Source organism: Calypte anna, chromosome 4B, assembly GCF_003957555.1.
Source record: "Calypte anna isolate BGI_N300 chromosome 4B, bCalAnn1_v1.p, whole genome shotgun sequence".
Taxonomy (NCBI): Eukaryota; Metazoa; Chordata; class Aves; order Apodiformes; family Trochilidae; genus Calypte; species Calypte anna.
Window position 1 is genome coordinate 15,290,396 of NC_044249.1, and position 18,066 is coordinate 15,308,461.

The 18,066-nt window shown below is 37.0% G+C and overlaps 1 protein-coding gene across 1 annotated transcript in view; it reads right to left on the reverse strand.

Moving 5' to 3' along the window:
• Positions 1-283: 283 nt before the first annotated feature.
• Positions 284-18,066, reverse strand: part of FAM193A (family with sequence similarity 193 member A) — a 42,946-nt gene continuing 25,163 nt past the window's right edge. Inside the window, exons 13-21 of the mRNA XM_030450770.1 lie at positions 16,643-16,894; positions 14,086-14,284; positions 12,563-12,835; positions 11,951-12,233; positions 9,950-10,136; positions 7,954-8,184; positions 5,105-5,948; positions 2,082-2,163; positions 284-1,152 (exon numbers count right to left, since the gene is read on the reverse strand). Coding sequence (XP_030306630.1) covers positions 1,059-1,152; positions 2,082-2,163; positions 5,105-5,948; positions 7,954-8,184; positions 9,950-10,136; positions 11,951-12,233; positions 12,563-12,835; positions 14,086-14,284; positions 16,643-16,894 — 2,445 coding nt within the window. The 3' untranslated portion in view covers positions 284-1,058. The remainder of the gene's footprint in view (positions 1,153-2,081; positions 2,164-5,104; positions 5,949-7,953; positions 8,185-9,949; positions 10,137-11,950; positions 12,234-12,562; positions 12,836-14,085; positions 14,285-16,642; positions 16,895-18,066) is intronic.

Sequence of the window (18,066 nt, forward strand, 5' to 3'; positions counted from 1 at the left end):
GTTTCTCACAAATTTTCTATCGAAATAGAAGCATTACAGTAATTCACAGAATGCACAAACTTCATTCCAGAATTCAGGAGTCTTCCTTGCTCTAGCTGATACCAGTTTTTTGCATCAGATGATCTGGCAAACAAGTGTTCAGAGAAATTTGCTAAAGTAGTGTTCACTGACCAACTCTTAAGCAAGATGAAATTCAGTTTAAAAAAACATTATTTTTTGGTATGTTTGTTTCTTCCCTCCCCCTACCCAATCAGAAAAAAATCAAGACACAAGTCTTCTGCCATACTAATGTATTCCATCTTTCAAAAAGAAAGACATGATTTTAATATTACTTAACAATATGTTAAAAAAGTAGCCAGTTAGGCTTCCGTGTTAATACAATTATACACTCTATAACAGATTTGATAGTGTGAGTACTGTTCTTTTTAAATTTTCTCATTCTGCAAGTATTCTTACACAAGCTGGCTACAAGTCAGGAAAAAAATCAAAACACAAATAGCGTAACTTGTACACTCTTAAACAGTAGATTGTGAAAGAACTGAGGAAATACTTGTCCCATAAGAGCCTCTTTTTCATGGAGTCATGTCAGGAGAACTGTGGAGCAGATGAAAGCACAACTGACTAGGTCCATTCCTTTGTCAGGAGTCAGAATGACAAAACATAGCTAGATGCAGAAGTGACAGGAGCCACTGCAGATGATGCAAACTAGTATCCTGGCCTCCACTCAAGCCTAAGCAATTTAAAGTCTTTGAGGCCAAGGCATTCAGAAGGAGATGGAAAAGAGCTATTGTTCCAACTCCAACGGCATACAGCTACAATCAAGTAAGTCTCACTCACAGACTACAAGCACACAAGCTAACAAATTCAGGTAGAAAGTGGCAATTTTTCAGTCCGCAAGAATTATCAGGCCAAAGGGTTCAGTGCAGATCCACACAGCACTGGGGACAAGGCAAGGCAGCACTGGCTCAAGACCAGAGAAGCTCTCAGCACAGCAGGACAGGTAAGTGGAGTTGTCGTTCATTGATTCCTGCAGGGTTTCCTCCGCATATTGTGTCAGTTCAATGTGCAGCAAAGGTGGTTTTTTTCAAGCTAAAATTAGACCAGTTGATGGAAAGTCTCTGCCTTGTCTGTCTGGCAGAATCCAAGCAGAATCTGGGGAAAACAAACAAACAAACAAGGATAAAGTGAAACCAATATACTAAGAATCAAACCACAGGTATTACCTATCCCTTTTGAAGAACAGCTCTTATTTAGAAAGACAAAACCTTTTTTAAAAAGCATACCTAAAGAAAAGAAATCTCTTGTCCTTCACCCAAAAGTATCATAAACCAATTGCTTTAATGATGAGCATCACTAGACATGTTTATGGAAAGCTAACACTAACCACCACCACAGAACACAAATTTTAATAGATTTCAGTATTATGGAAAAACATGTGCTACATTATTAAACATGAACTATCTACTCTTATTTGAGAAAATTAAAAGTAACTAATGTGATGTGTAAATCCTAAAAGCAACCAAAATGCAAAGAAGAAAAAAGTTTCACAAGCACAGGTTCATATTATTCTTTTCCTGTTGTTGCATTAGGATCCTCTTATGAATAAAACTAAGTATTTGTTTTTAAATTTAAACATGAATTTTTTTGTTGAACACTTGACACCTAACAGCATTTTTAATTATTTTTTTTTTAATAACTAATCAGTATTTGGTGTCTGTGGATAATATAAGAAACATTCATACAAACTTTACTTATAGAAAAATAGTAACTAAGAATATTTTGAAAGCCTTGATGAGAATCTGGGGGACACACAGATGCTTCTGGCAATCATTTCTGTATTTGTGCTACTTGATCTGTGGCCATAAATCTACAACTTTAGTGATTGTTATAGTATTCAAAATGTCAACTCTAACAGGATTTGCTGTATTACAAATCAGTACAACACAAGCTTTTCTGCTAGGAATCAGTTATTAAGTTGGGGGCAGAGGTTTTTCTTGCTATCTTTTGGTTGTTTTTTTTTTAAGCTACAGCATATTGGAAAAAGCACAACAGCTTTATGCATAGGGATTACAGCACTTTACCTTTTAAAATATTCCACTTCTCTCTCTGTTTCATCCATCTCCACACTGTCTAGATCAATGTCTTTGGGTAGAAACACATCATCTAAAGAGGAAAAAGGATGACACTATATTAGATTCCATGGGGAAGAGGAAGAGGGGAAGAAACTTGAAGAAGCTGCTTTTCAGACCTCCCTGAACTCTGTAGACTACTCATTACCCATATTTAGGGTGAATTAACACAAAATTTTCAATTTAAAAGACAATACTTCTAAAAAAGCATCCAAGGAGCTGCATGGAGAACAAGGAAGAGATCAACAGTAAATTTATTGTATAGATAGCAAAAGATGCCATTAACCTGGAAAACATCTGAAAATGGTAAAATTATACACAGGACTCTATGAATCAGATATCTAATGAATAGCATTTGACTGCCTGAATTTTTTGGCCCTACTACTAAAGAGGCAGCTTTAGAAACATTTAAAAATGGTATTTATAAAAAAATATTTCAAGATTTCTGGGTTTGTTGAGCTGCTGTACTCACTCTGGGACATGATCATCAAGCTGTGTTTGTGAAAGTAAGTCATGCTACCTACAATTAGGAAATTAAAAAAAAAAAAAGTTTAACATATTTTAATATGGCCTGAATTTACACCTCAGCCATAGCAACAATACCTATTTAAAGGTGCTGGTATATTGTACTGTCTCAGTGTATGGTCTTTGCTTGTAACTTAAAAAAAAAAAAAGCTTCAAACTTAAATTTTTGTAGAAACCAATTTGAGCATTTTCCTCTGAAGTCTCTTTTCTTACTACATACATAGTTCAATCTCATTTCCAAAGCAGCTTCAGAACACATTTCAAAAAGAGTGACACAAAGAAACTAACTGAAAACACATGAGGACTCTCAAAAATTCTTGAGATTACAAAACCAATCTACTCTCTTCTAAAGGCATTCCTGGTAGTAGAAAAGTTGCACATCTTTGGTGTACAATTTACTTCTGAAGAACTAGAAAGCCCTATAAACACAGGGCTTCCCAATAACCCAAATTTTCTTCAGCTTCTTCATGATAGACTTGAGCTACCCAGCCAGAATAAATTCCTTTAATAAACAAAGATCACACCAAAAGCAATGGGTGTTCATTGTCCTAACACTTCATTTTAAAACTCAGTTAAAAAGACCAAACACATACTTTGTTGCCCTGCATTTTGGTTTTTTTGTTTGTTTTTAATTAATTTTGTGCCTTTGCTAAATTGGTACATCAACCCCACATTTAAGTCACAGATAAATGAGAAGTTGTGTATTACAGAATCCTTTAGTTCTAAAGTGAGAATACTCAAAGTGGCAATCCTGTCCCAACTCTTCAGAGAACAGCACAATTGTCCCTTTATAAATTCAGAAACATGTCCCTCTGTTTTCCCTCTGTTTTTTAACATTTAAACATTAGCTTTCAGAAATGGAAGCAGCAATTATACTTCATTTAAGCAGCAGAAAATAATTGCAAGGGGCAGAGAGGAGGAAAAGGTGGAGGACACTACCTAAATCCCTCCTACAGTAAACACTCTCCAACACCACCACCCCCTTCAATAGTTTCTCCTTCAAATGTCTCCAGTCTTCTCTTTCTGCTCCTAATTTCAGAGTTTTGTATTATTCCAGTGAATAGAATACATTCTTCATGGTAAATTAAAAACAAAACCAAAAACACATAAAAAACCCCCCAAAGACTCGACAGCATAGTATGCAGAAGAACTGAGGTATCAGAGAGAAAGGTTCAATTCTCTATTGCTACTCAACTGGTATGGGATGGAAATTGAACACAGGAGTTGAAGGACTGGTGGGGTGACTCAACCCAACCATGAAACCACAGAAACCAAAGTGGTCCCCACACCCAGCACTTGCAAGAGCCAGGAGTTTAGTTCATATTTTGTAGCAGAGCTTAATAAACCCAAATATCCTGAAATGCTGGCAGAGACTACCAAAGAATGAAGGTCAGTAACTCGAGGTGCCTACCAGACAGAACAGCAGTAAGAAATTCAATACTGTGTCATTCTGGTGAATGGACATTTAATCTACATTCCATTACCACTCAGCTACCAGGTGATCCCAGGGGAACGACTGGGTGCTCCAAGCTGTCCAGACATCTGCACTTCAAAACTGCCCTTCCAACCTGCAGCCCCAGTAGAGACCAGGCACATGCAGGAGTACAGTGGTGTGCAAGAAGGCAATTAGATTGGCACTGACAAAGCCAACCACCAGCACTGCATGCACTTCCCAGCTATGGCTTTAGTTGTCTTTTCAGGAAAAAAACAAAACACACTGGGAAGAAAATTACACAGCTGCAACTTGCTTGAGTCAACTCAAGTCTTCTATGGTTTTATTATTTCTATCTGATTAAAAAAAAATGTTTACCAGTACAAACTAATATTCATGTGAAGAAAACAGTGTTAAAGTAGTTAACATCCCACTCTAAGTTTTCATTCTGGCAAATAAACAGTAGTCAATTACTTTTTCTATTTTCTTCAACTGTTGATGCAATTGATATGTGAAAGGAATTATTTCAATTGAGAATATGCACATTTATGAATGAATGAATGAACATTATTCAGCTGTAGAAATTCTTCATTTTCCTTGCGCAAAGAAAGACACAAATTTTAGACTGCAGTCTTAATGCTGCATGAGAAACAACTTTGCTTTAAAACAAGTTCAGAATGGATTTCAGCATACCATTAAGTTATTGTAATTAATTATTTTAAACAAGATAAGCTTTACAGAAGAGACAGACTTCCTTAACTGACAAAACCCCCATAACAAAACCAGCAGCATTTTCAGAGTTTCTTAATTATTTAAAGCATCCTAGAAGTCTTCACTAAAACTATATACGTCTCCTAACTGTTAAATTTACAATGACTTGAGTTTCCCTGGCACCAGTTTTTCTGTTTCTCTAATTGACATTGGCAGAAATGACTAAAGAGGAAGACTTCAAACTTCTGGACTTAAATGGTAACAATAAAAAACAATTCAAGATCTTAAACTTTTTTTTGACACTTACCAATGGAATTGTTGACTTTGTCTCCTTTTTTCTTCTTGTTTTTCTTGTTCTTGCCTTTTGGTTGAGGAGAATCTGCAAGTATAAGCTTATTATTTTGTTGCTGTTCACTTGGTGAAGGGGATTCACTTGTTACGGGTGCTTTCTCTTCCTTTATATGGTTCAATTGCTTTTTGTTGTTACTGTTTAATTTCTTCTCCTCTTTTTTAGGTTCTGCAAGTGTTGGGAGCTCTGCTGCTTTTGCTTTGGATTCTATTTGGTTTCTGGTTTTAGCCTGAATCTCAGATGCTTTGGGGGATTCAACAGGCTTTTTCACTTGTTCAGCACATGGTTTGTTTAACTGCTTTAGTTTCTGTTTGCTGTTTCCTTCTTTATGTTGGTTCATGATATCAAGCAGAAAAGAGAGGGGCTCATGCTGCTTTACATTCCCCTCTTTCTGATAAAGCAGCTTTGAGTCTTTAGTGTTTACAGGATTGGATAGTTCACAGCCTGTCTCCGAAACTGGCTGCTGCTCTGTATGATTCACATGTCTTGACAGGGAACTGGAGGAGGTTTCTATTTTTTCTGATTGCTCAAGTGTACCATTCTGAATCTCTTCGGGTGCATTTGGGACTGATTCCTTCACTGCCTGGCAGTTTCCAGTAAGTATGTCCACCTTCTGACAGTCTTTACTTGTTCGTTCTTTTTTCTTTTTCTTTACAGCCCTCAACTGCTGAAGTTCTTGAAGCCGCTGTAACTCTTGTTTCAGTCTCTCTTCCTCCTCTTCTTCTCGTCGCCTCTGTTCCTCAAGCAATTGGTGATGCTCCCTCTCCCTGGCTTCTGCTTCAAGTCGAGCTTTTTCTTCAAGCTACAAAATAACAAAAGGTTTATTAGAAGTGACAAATATTTTGGAAATTAGAGTTTAGAGATGACTGATATTTTTCACTATGAACATCAAAAACCTATGATATTACATAAGAAACAAAAGTTGCTCATAAAAAGTACATTATCATCCTTTCTACATGTCTATGTTTCTGTAACATCTTTGACTGTCATTAATAACAACCCTTAACCTTCTATTTGTTACAGAATTACTTTTGTTCAAAAAGACTTTCAAGATCATTGAGTCCAGCCATTAACCTAAAACTGACAAGACCTTAAGTAAGCCATATCCCTAAGCACTATGTATACACTACTCTTAAATATCTGCAGGGGTGGTGACTCCACCACTGCCCTGGGCAACTTGTTCCAATGTCTGAAAAACCTCTCAGGGAAGAAATTCTTCCTAACATCCAAACTAATCTACTGCTAAGTCAAACTCCATATCAAAGTTTTCTACAACCACAAAAACCTGCGGAAGACAAAATATTGAGTTTCCATCTCAACAGCTGTATGTACTGCTAAGGAAACTTTGGTTTGCATCACGCTGCATCATTTAACTGTTCTCTTGCTATGGTAGCATAACACTTTTTCAGTGTTCATGAATACTAGAAAGAGCAATCATTAAGAACATTTTGCAGCAAAATACTAAGCACATTAAGACTACATTAAGAATTGTCAAATCTAATAGGGATGGCAAAGTTTTCTGCTGTCAGCCATAAGTTCATTAACTACACAAAATGAAGACACAAGGGATTTTTTTTCCAGCCCTTACTGCAAATGCCTAAAACTTTGTTGTGCAGCTCTGATCTTGCATCATTAGCAAAATTAGAGCCAACAGAGAGCAATCATGCTCATTTGTTTTCATGCACATTTAGAAGCCTGCATGGGATTTTTCACAGTTAAAGAAGTCACGCAAAAACCACCATGAGACTCTTCCACTTCTTATGCTCAAACTGCACTGCAAGGGCAAAGTGAATTATCCATAGAGAATTTGATTTATAAATAACTCACTAAAACCTCAAGTTGCTGCTTAGTACTACAACACAAACACAAAGAACGTAAGTTGTAGAAAGGAGGCCTTCCAAACCCCTGGAAGCTGTTCAATAATACAGAATTAGTGCCAGCAAGCAAATCCACAGCCATAAAATACTTTGTGTGAGTGATCACACAAGCTGCTTACCAGAATTCAAAATAATTCAACAACCAGTCTCATTGTGCCTTGAACTTCATACCTAAGGCTGACACTTGAACTGTGGTATGAAAAGCTAATTTCCTGCTTGTTGAGTTAATAGAGGAAACAAATCTTTTGGGTCAGTAGAAGAAATATTATTTTTTTAAAATGTCACTATTACACACTGGAGTTTTTTAGAAATCTTTTTGCCCGTTACTTTCTGAAAGCAACCTGTAATCTCTTCTCTCCTGTACCCTCTCTGCAGCTTACCACTTCACTCCAGCTTGGGATACCCCTTTGTGTCATCATGTGGCACAGCACTTAACCTCTTTCAGTAAGGACAGCAAGGTGCCCAATGCAATCTTTTTAAAAAAAAGAAATACTGACTTCTCAACTCTCATAAAAGCACTGACCTTTTGATTCCTGGCTTTCTGCAGAGATACTTTAACATAATTATTACAATCCAGAAACACAAGTTTTCTAACTTCTCCCTCTTTTAAATTTCAATTCTACAAAACAATTAATTTTTAAATAAATTTGACACTTAAAAATAGCTTTTTAAAGGTGGGAAATTCCAGTATAAAGCCAACTTGTGACAAAACATGTGACAATGACTGGGAATCATCCCAGTCTACTGTAGCTACTCAGGTAGCATCAGAATAAGTAAACAGCTGCTGATGTATAAACAGGTAGTGTACCACAAGCTACACAGAAAACAATTACACCATTAACAATAAATTCAGTGTACAGTGGTATACACGTAGAGAGAGTGCACAGATTCAAAAATATGAAATCTAGAATATAGACTTTTATGTCTTACCTTTCTTTGCTTATGTCTGGCTCGCTTGGCTGCCCGAGAACTGCTTACTGGTTTGGTTTCAGAGCTGTTTATAAATTGTAGCAAGTCTTCAACTTTTCGATGGTCAACAACACTTTCCCTTTCAGAGATCTGATCTGGTTTCTTCGGCTGCTCCTCTTTCCTTTTTGTTAGACGCAAACGAAGCTTCTCTCGCATCTCTGCATAATTTCTACTGGTTGGGGCAGCTGGAGGCTGAAGGACACCAAGCAAATACATAGTTACTAAATGGAAAAATGTCACTGCCCTAGTATTTTTGAGATTTTTAGAGATAACTTGGAAGGTCCAAACCTGAATATCAAATTTCTTACTGTTTGTATGGGTACCTAAGGGTGAATTTAACAGTCAACAGGTCAGACAGATTTGGTGCTAATTTGTAAATTCTATTTCCCAACTGGAAGAACAACTGATCTTGCAGAGGAAGCAAGAAGACAAGGAAATACATTTAAAAGCAAGAAAGGAGAATATATTTGCTATTGTTTTCATTTTTATGAAGTCTGTTTCAGGATTTGGGCTACTAGGCCTCTAGGCTGTAACTGTGAAGGCTTGATTACCCTGCATGCCAGCATACCTCCTCCAGCAGTCACATCAATAACTTTTTCACACTGCTGCAACTTGAATCCTTGCATTATGTTTCATATCTGTATTCCCATCCACTGCTCCTGCCCCTCTGCTCCTTGCTCCTCCTCCCCTCCTGCTGCCTTCCCTTCATCCCTCCTTGCACCAGATCTGGTCCCCATCTGTTTGGGGCTACACCAGTCCAGCTCGTTAAACCAGTAAAACCAAGCCTATTAACTTAAAAATCCTGTAGTATTCTGCCACTTTAGCACAATGAATAACTTACGGTGCCATCAGATGACTGTCAAAAACAGATCAATCATGGACATGGTAAGGACATGCAAGAAGAAATGGGATCTCCTCCCTGCCTCTTTCAGCCACAGAGCAGGGGCTTTTAATTCACTTCGAGCCCTAATTTGAAACTGCATTGGATCAAATGCAGGACAAATAAACTGAGCTCTTACTTCAAATAAGAAAAAAAATGTCAGACATTCAAATTCTACTAGTTAACCAATTATTAAAACAGACTATACACAGATTTACAAATAAGGCCAGCAGAAAAATGAAATCTTAAGAAAAAAATTAATGTGGCAGTTTAACAGCTTTTAGCATTTCATTTGTACAAATGAAATTATAGGACTACAAGAATTCACTAGACATCTTACTGGTAATGATGGTAACTTAAGGATGCTTCAAACAAGTGTTAAGTATTCAGGAATAAAAGGGAAAAGATATTATATAAACTGTGTGCTTTAGAACTTCATAATTTCTTCAAAACACCCTTTAAATAAAAATACAAGTGCCTATCAAAATGTACCAGTAAAGGAAATGGATTGTAATACTAAAAGCAAGGAAAATCCAGTGTGAGTTTGCTTTTGATAGTATAATTTAAAATTACATTGCCTAAATTCTAGGTAGGAACATTTTTATTTTTTTTTAACCTGACTTAAAAAACAAAAAAAGTGAATGCTTTAAGAACTGCTATATTTACAGATGGGAGAATGGCTCACAAATTGCCCCAAACATTTAAAAAAAATAGTGTACTTTTAGCCAAACTCCTTGCATTATTTATAATTATGCTACTATAGATAGTACATGAATTTTCTAAAGTTCTGTCTGTTTGCAGTTTCAGTCAAACATGGTACCTATTGCCCACATCAGTTGTTTCCTAAATATCTTAGTCATTTTCATTGCTCTTCAATTGCTTTTAACTGGGATGGTTTGCTTTAATTCTTCATTTCTAAGAAGAAAATTGCTATCTAACCATACTCATTTTACCACTTCTTTTGAGTGAGCTCCAATGCCACCCCCCCTAGTTGCTGTCTAGTAAGTCACATGCAAACAATTTTGAGTGAAGAAAAAAAAAAAAAGAAAAAGAAAATTATTAAATCCAACAACTTACTCCTCCATGGCCGAAGAACTCACAGTAACAGCAGTCACAGTATTTTCCTTCCTTCTGATTTGTGGATGTTGAGGTACTGGAGCTATGCTCTGAACAGCTGTCTTCATCTTGGCTCTCCTCTCCATCATACTGTTGGTGATCATATGTGCTACTGTTCTCACAGCGATGGCCCTCACAATCAGGATCACTGCATTAAATATAAAAAAAGATTTTATGAAAATTCCAGGTTATAATAAATTAGGCATTAAACCCCACATATAGTTATATGTGCATCTACCAGGAGCAATGACTCTCTAATATGAGCCACAAGAGAAGCATCACATCCTGAAACCTTCATCCAGTAGCTTGCAAATGGAGATGCTCAAAACCAAGCAACAAGATAAGATAATGGGAAAGTGACTGATAAAACTCAGTCAGAGACTCCCTGACCAAGCAGCCCAGTGAATGAGTTTTGGAACTCTTGTTGGCTTTTAGCAGGTAATATAGTTTCAGAAGCAGTGATTTTAGCTTTTTAATTGGCATGGTTTTGAAACTGCTGCCCATCCCATCACTTGCAGTTTAATGAAAGCTGTGCATTTGTGAAATACTCCACTTATTTCTACAACCCCTTGTTTTGAATAGTTTTTTCAAGCTCAGTATTTAAATAAATAAAAAAAATAAAATAAAATCAAGGTCAGCCCAAACCAAAATATTCCAATTACCCTGTTTGCCCTTTATTTTCCAGGTGAAACACTAGCATGTCTCTTCATTATCAGAACTTCATTCCCTCCAAAGCTCTGCATAACTCTGGACCCAACTTATCAGTCCAGTTCTAAACTTATGTGATCTTGCTTCACACGTGTTTTAAAACAACTCCACTCGTCCAGCATGAGTATTTCTCTTTTCTTCTGTTAGAAAGGTGAAAACAGGCCACAATCTGCTTTATCTGAAAAATACTTCTTTTTAACCTCATCTCCCCTCTGCACCCCTCCTGTTTTTCAACAATTAGTGGCCAAGACAAAATGAAAAATTACTCAACTCTGTATCCCAAATAGGGAAAAGGCATGCAAAACCACTGCATGTAACAGGAGATAGAGCCAGTCAGTGCAAGATTCTGTGATGCCCTTGCATCACTGTTTCTTGCCTGTTCAGAGTCAGCACTACAGCAGCACAGTGGGGCAGCATGTGCTAGGGGTAACAGCTATAATTCTATAAAAGTCAAGACTTCATTAGTTTTGTTGTTCAGGCACTAGACTGAAAGACTAAAGCTTAAAGCAGTTTTTTCCACTATAGTACATCAGTGACTCATACAGACAATAATTACTTGAGTTCTCTTCCAGTTCAGGACTCCCAATTGCTTTTCTGTTACACCTGCACTCATCTGATATATTGAAGAACTGGCACCATTGTCTGTCTGCTAAAATACATACACTACCAGAAGACACTTGCCTCCCAACCTTCAAGATCTTTGAAAATCAGAACATCCTTTCACACTGCACTCACTGTATAAATAGTGGGACTGACACCTGAAAAGTCTTAAATGCAGTCAGAAAAATGTGTTACTAGGTGGCAAGTTTCAAGACCATGTATGACCTTTCCATACTTGGAGCTAATTTTTTCCTCAGACTTCTCAAGTTTTCACAGCTTTTAATTATTACTTGCCATGTAATGCCAAAATCACAGAAAACAGATACTTTGTACAAGAGGTTTGTATGTCAGCAGCAGCAATCACTACTGTCAAATGACAGAGTAAGAAAGAATACAGCTTGATTTACTTACTCAGGCCACATTTCTGTAAGTGAGCAAAAGCTTGATTTTAAGCTTCTAAACTTAGTAAGTACATTCTGCAATGCAAATAATACCTAAAGTCTCCAAAAAGTTATATACTAAGTATCACAACTCAGTCTCATTTTCAGAACATGCAGACAGTTGCTCTCACACACTACAACCATTGGCAAAGGAGAAAAGGTATCTGTATTTTAATTCCTGCTTTAATGTAAAAGAGAAAAACAACAAACTTACCTGCAGACACTCGGTGGGGCACTTACAGAGCTGTCTGTGGTTGAAGTAGGAGGTGCAACTGTGGTAGGACAAAGACCTGAATGAGGATCGACAAATCCAGGGGCTGTTGCAGCAGCTTTGGGGAAAGAAGGAGCAGCAATATTTGGCAGATGTGGTGTAGAAGATGGAGACAGTGCAGCAGGAGACAGTGAAGGTAGAGATGCTAAACTGGTAGGACTGTTTCGTGGTGCAACTGGTGCAGAATGTCTATGGTCCTCTTTATTAATATTGTGGAACACTTCACCTAAATAGGGGCAAAAAAGAAAACACTTAACTTAAAAGAATTAATGTCTCCACTAACTACTGAAACAATTATGCAAAGTGCTGAATGCTCTCAGCTTCCTTAAAAATGAGGTAGCACTTTAAAGTATTACTTTTCTACTGAGTTCCTAACTCTAACCTTAAGTTCTTTAATCAAGAAGTACAGAGAGAAGAACTCAAGAGAAGCAAGAACAGCAATTAACAAAAATCTTAAACGTACATAATATTAGCAACATAAACATATAGAAATCTTGATGGTTAGCTATAAATATACTTGAGTCAGTTGCTACCCTGTGAACTACAAATCCTTACCTATTGATGAAGGTCTCTTGGATGATACTTTAAACTGATTGCTGCTGGACTGTACTGTAGTAGCTGTGCAGGAGACAGAGGAAGTGGCAGAAGAGGTTGCCATAACAACTTTATTAGCTTCCATAAAGGCATCCTGGAAATTGTACAGACATTTCTTCTTTGCAGCATTTTTTTTCTCTTTGCTGTCAGTAACTGCAGTTGCTTCATTGCTAGATGTAGTAGGAAGTGCTTCAGGTCTTATTTCTGAGAGTGCTGGTGCTAATATATCACTCCCTTCAATTGAAACACACATAGTAATTAAGAATCACACAATTCCAGATTTGTCTTTATAGCATTTAGATCGAAACATTCAATAATTTAGATGCAGGCAAGCAAATCTGTATTGTTAGTGTTCACTGGGTATGATTAGTGATCTTCCTTTCCCCTTTCTTCCCCCTCAAATAGTGTAGCTATAAAAAAAGTGCAAAGAAGTCTCAGAGCAGAAATCACACATCTTAAAGTTCAAATTGTAAGAAAACTAAATGTGTGCTAACAAGTGGTAAAGATGCTACAGATTTAGCTTTTACCTACTTAAAATGAAAAAATTAAAATTGGACAACAATTCACATGCTAAGTATAGAACCTTTAATATCTGAAGTAGAGGTTAGCCATGCAACAATAAATAGGAACAACATATCTTTCTACTAACATATAAATCTTACTGGCAATTCCAGCTAACTACAGTAACACCTTTGTGATAGACCTTCCACACAAGCTTGCCAGGAACTCTGTTGCAACAGCTGCCCAGAACAACATTTGTAAATGGATAAACTATGCTATTAGGGAAGTTTTCTGGAGGTTTTTAATGCCTTTCCTTTTAAGTATCACTGTAGTAGCTTGACACAAGTTGGCAGCAGAATCAGTCTGAAAGAAGCCAACACAAAAACCCAAGATTCCTTCTTCATACAAGTCAAACAACTAAAAAAAGGAATTTTAATATTTGCCATTGTGTGAATGGAAAGATATTTATATATGTTATTTCTCTTCTGTTTTCTTTCACTTTTACCATTAGTATTTCCAAAGGCTTCCTGGCTTAACTTCATTTTTTGCTTGACTTGTGTGTCTGTCTTTTCAAAGGGCAATGCAGGTCTGCACACAGTAAGTAGGATGCTGTACCCTGTCAACAAGTGCTCTTACAATCTGGCACAAACAGAGCAGCTTTTGTGGCAGAAGACCAGAAGTTACTTAAATTTCCCTTAATTCCCATTTTGTTGCAGCTTTAAACTTATGAAGATAAAAATACCTTCACAGTGACAGAAGTGAAAACCAGCACACTATTCTTTTGCTTTTAGTACAGTACACAGTACAAAATTTATGCTTTAATTATCAACCCTACTGGAGTAGAAATGGTATCAAACCTCTGCCAGAATCCACTCTTACAGAACTCTGATGATGAAACCTATCATTCCTGGAAAATGTGCCACATTCCATTTCAAAACATAAGGCTTTTAATTAATCAGTGTAAAGTAGTAACAACCCCTCACCAGGAATTGTATCAGGTAAAAATGTAGCAGGATTCCAGTTCTTGTCATTCATCATCTCTGATCCCCAAAGACTTATAAATTTAGAGCTATTCCAATCTGGAGTGCTCCCAAAACAGCTTGGATAAATATGATCTTGGAGAGATGCATTGAACACTTGATGCTTGTTTGTATGATTTTGAACTGGAGCTGGCGGCAATGCCTACAAAAATAAAGAGTAATTTCCTTGTTAATATTCTGTTTGCTTACACAGTCATCCAAACAGCAATATTCCAATCAGTGTTTCAATTGTGAAAGCAATTATAAAACCATAATAAACAGTATTTCCCAGAATAATAAAATAGACTAGTTTGGTAATATTTTTATGCTCATAATACACAGATTGTATGTATATGTGTATCTTTTATCATCATAAACATTGCTTTAGGTTCATCTAACTCATAAATACAAGAAAGTGTTTTCCAAAAATACCTGGGTCAATATATATTGTATTATTTGTTTGAACTTGTTAGGAATTATCACCTTTCAAAGCCCAAGCTGCCAAAACCCATCCTCTGTGACGTGATAATCATTATCATGCAAGACAATTGTGATAAAGGGATTAAAAACACTTCAAGATTTAAAACAAGCACAGTAGAAAAAGAAATAAAACACCTATTGTTTTCAAACATAATTCTAAAGTTAGTTATATTCTACTGCTTTTTTCATCTCCAAGAATTAATAGGTTCCTGACTTCAAACTTAATAGATAAGGAATACATCCTTTTATTCTAAGAAGCAACTGGGCGAAACAAGGGAACACATGCTTTTTTTGTTTGTTTGTTTTACAGAGGCAAATTGTCCTGGCTCACTCCATTTCTTCTAGCTGAAATTCTTTATTCACATTCTAAAATGTAACTTTCTCCCAGACCTGTGCAATGGATTTGTGCAACTACCACCACCTTTAAAAAAATCAAGGAAAAGTGAGTTTGTTCTATTTTTGTAGTAGATCTGATGAACTGGCAAGCTAACCAAAAGCAGACATAGGTATTAAAAATATCAGCCGAGTCCAACAACATTTCAGACATGAAAGCCTTGACACTCACGGCCAAACAAACTACTTATATACACAGACTCCTTTTTCTATATGAAAGGATTTTCACCATCTAACGATGAAAGTGTGAGGTGCTGGAATACCCTGCATGAAAGAAAACTTGCATACATGGGTACAAACAAACAGTTCACAGGGGAGAACAGCCTATCCAGGATGAACCAAGCCTAATCCAGCAGGGCACATCAGCTCATTCACTACCAGTTCTGCTCATTCCAGCTGGCTCTTCAAAGGCAATGGCTCCCTAAAGCTTCAACTTCTGCATCCATCTTTTTAATTTCAGCACAACATAAACACATGGATCCCAGTTGGCTCGGGTGCTGTGCCAGAGTTAATATATCTGGCCTGCATTACAAAGCCACCCAGTGCTAGCAGCTGCCTGCTGTGCATGGCGCTTCTGGTGTAACCTAGACACTGTGCTGCAGATGTTCCACTACAAAAAGGTCTTCTGAAAGGAAAGGCAGCAGAGATCAGAGATGGGAGCTTGAGTAGATTGCTGTAAGGGATGTCAAAAAAGCTCCTGGAGGATGGCAGAAGGTAGGGTGCATTAGGGGGTCAGAACAGCAATGGGCTGTTAAGAAATGGCAGCCTGGCACACTGCAGTTAAGAAACTGGTGTGCTGCAATGAAGCTAAGACTGGACACTGGTAAGAAGGAAAAAAGAAAATGGATGTTAATAAGAACTGTAAGAATAATTGTCATCTTAATGAACTGACCTACTGTCCCTGCAGTCACAGGATCATGGGACTGGATAAAAGGGAGATGGGAGGAATATATACCTAACAGAGGCTTTTACCCCTTCAGGAGCACTCACAGTTCAACTGATTTAAATCCTATGTGAAGAAAGCCACATGAACAGTAATTCCTGCTTTTTCTTATACTTCTGAAAAACAGTCACCTGGTCCCAATCCTTGCTCTACATCTTTCTTCTGTTTATTACTTACAAGTTTTGGGTGAAAATAATTTTTCAGAACCTGTAAAAAAGCAGGTTGTCTCAAAGAACAAAAGCACCTAAAAACAGACACCTATGCCTCAACTGTTAAAAAAAAAAAAAGAATTTTAAAAAATCACTATTGTTTCAAACTAGAAAACTGTTGGCAAACTGAACTATTAAATTTTAACCTTCAATATATAGGAAATGAAGATTTAATTAGTTCTATTCACACTGACTAAAAGCCTCACTATTATTTCCACCACTGAAGACTCATTTGACTCCATGTTCTTTCTAATCACAGTAAGGAAATGATCAGTCTGACAAAAGCTACCCTTAGCCCTGCTGTATGAACTTTCCACCAATTTTGAATCTGTCCTACTCCCCATCTCTCATTATTCCCTCCAAAAGGACTACTATAAACAGACCACAAATTAAAGCAACTTTCATGGTTTCACTGATACTCAATCATGCTGCTTTATACAGGTGTACAGTATTTCTCCTGGGACTGGGATGCATCAATCTCCTTTGTCAGGCTTACCTTACTGTGTGTAAAGGGAGAAGCTGTATACAGGGTGGGATGGATAAGTGGACGAGGCAGATGAGGAATTGTATGCAATGGTATATGTCCATGGATGTGAGGATAAAGATGAAGTGCAGGATGTGCAGGTTTTTCAGGATTCATAAACTGGTGACCAGCAGGCAAGCGTCCAGTTGCAAGTGCAGAGGCTGTTAGACCAGAGGCTTCTTGTTTGCAAACATGGCATTCACAAGCATTTGGACCTTGGTCAACCTATAGGCAAAAATTAAAAAACAGGTTTTCCAATCTACTTGACAGACAATAAAATCAGCTCTTTTCCCCAGCCTTTTTTCTAAGTAACCATTATATTTCATTTTGCATAACTCAATATTTTCAGAGCATCTACAGAATTCTTTCATCTAATACCAATAGAAAAACCTTGTAATTAACTAAAAGCACTACTGGAATACCTTTTATCTTAGTTATGAAAAGAATGACCTAAAAATTGACAGAATTTCATACAGATATTTCATGTCCACTATCAGTGAAAACAAGTGATATTTAAAACCCAACTGGACACAATGCTGAGAAACCTTCCCTATATGACCTTGCTTTGAGCAGGAAAGCCGGACTAGGATAACTGCAGATGTCCCTTTCAAACTCAGCTATTCTATTGAATGAAGCAGACACCTCACACAACATTTGTGTGAATGCATAATTGCATCAGCCATGATAAATCCATGCCTTATTAGAGGCTTTCACTGATGGTAAGGTTCATTAGCCTCTGCTGTCTCCAGACAGTTCAAGACTTAAGCAGAAAAGCAGCCCAGGTAAGAGCAGCTCCATTTCCCCCTCTCAGCTCAGCACTTCTTCCTGCCACTGTCATCAGACATTTGTCTGGAAGTTAATATTATCAGAATGAATCCCAGGAATACTTCCAAATTGCTATTTTTCCCAGCAACGTGGCAGCACACATTTTTCGAGAAAGCAACATTAGCTAACTTAGCTTTCTAGAAAATAGTTGAGAGGTAGTATTCTTCTTCAATGTCTTCCTCTCAGGCACAAATAACTCTTGATCACTTAAAAGCATTACAGCCTTTGACACAAAGTATATTTTAACTGCCAAGGATTTAATAAACCAAGTCCAATGACTGAATTAATTAGGTGCATAGAGAGGAAAAGGTAACTTCCTCATTAAAAACCTATTATCAAGAAGCCAATACTAATCTACTAACAAACGAAAATACATAAAAGATGTCAAAGACTATGATGAGATTTAAAATTCAATTCTGACCAACCTTTGGTCATCTCAAATGCACATGACATGTACCAGCAAAATCAATCATTTGAATGAAGTATTACAAGGTAGATACTCAACTATGATTAGAAAATGAGGTGAAAAAAAGTTCCTCTTTTTCCTTACCTGAAAAAAAAGACTAATTAAA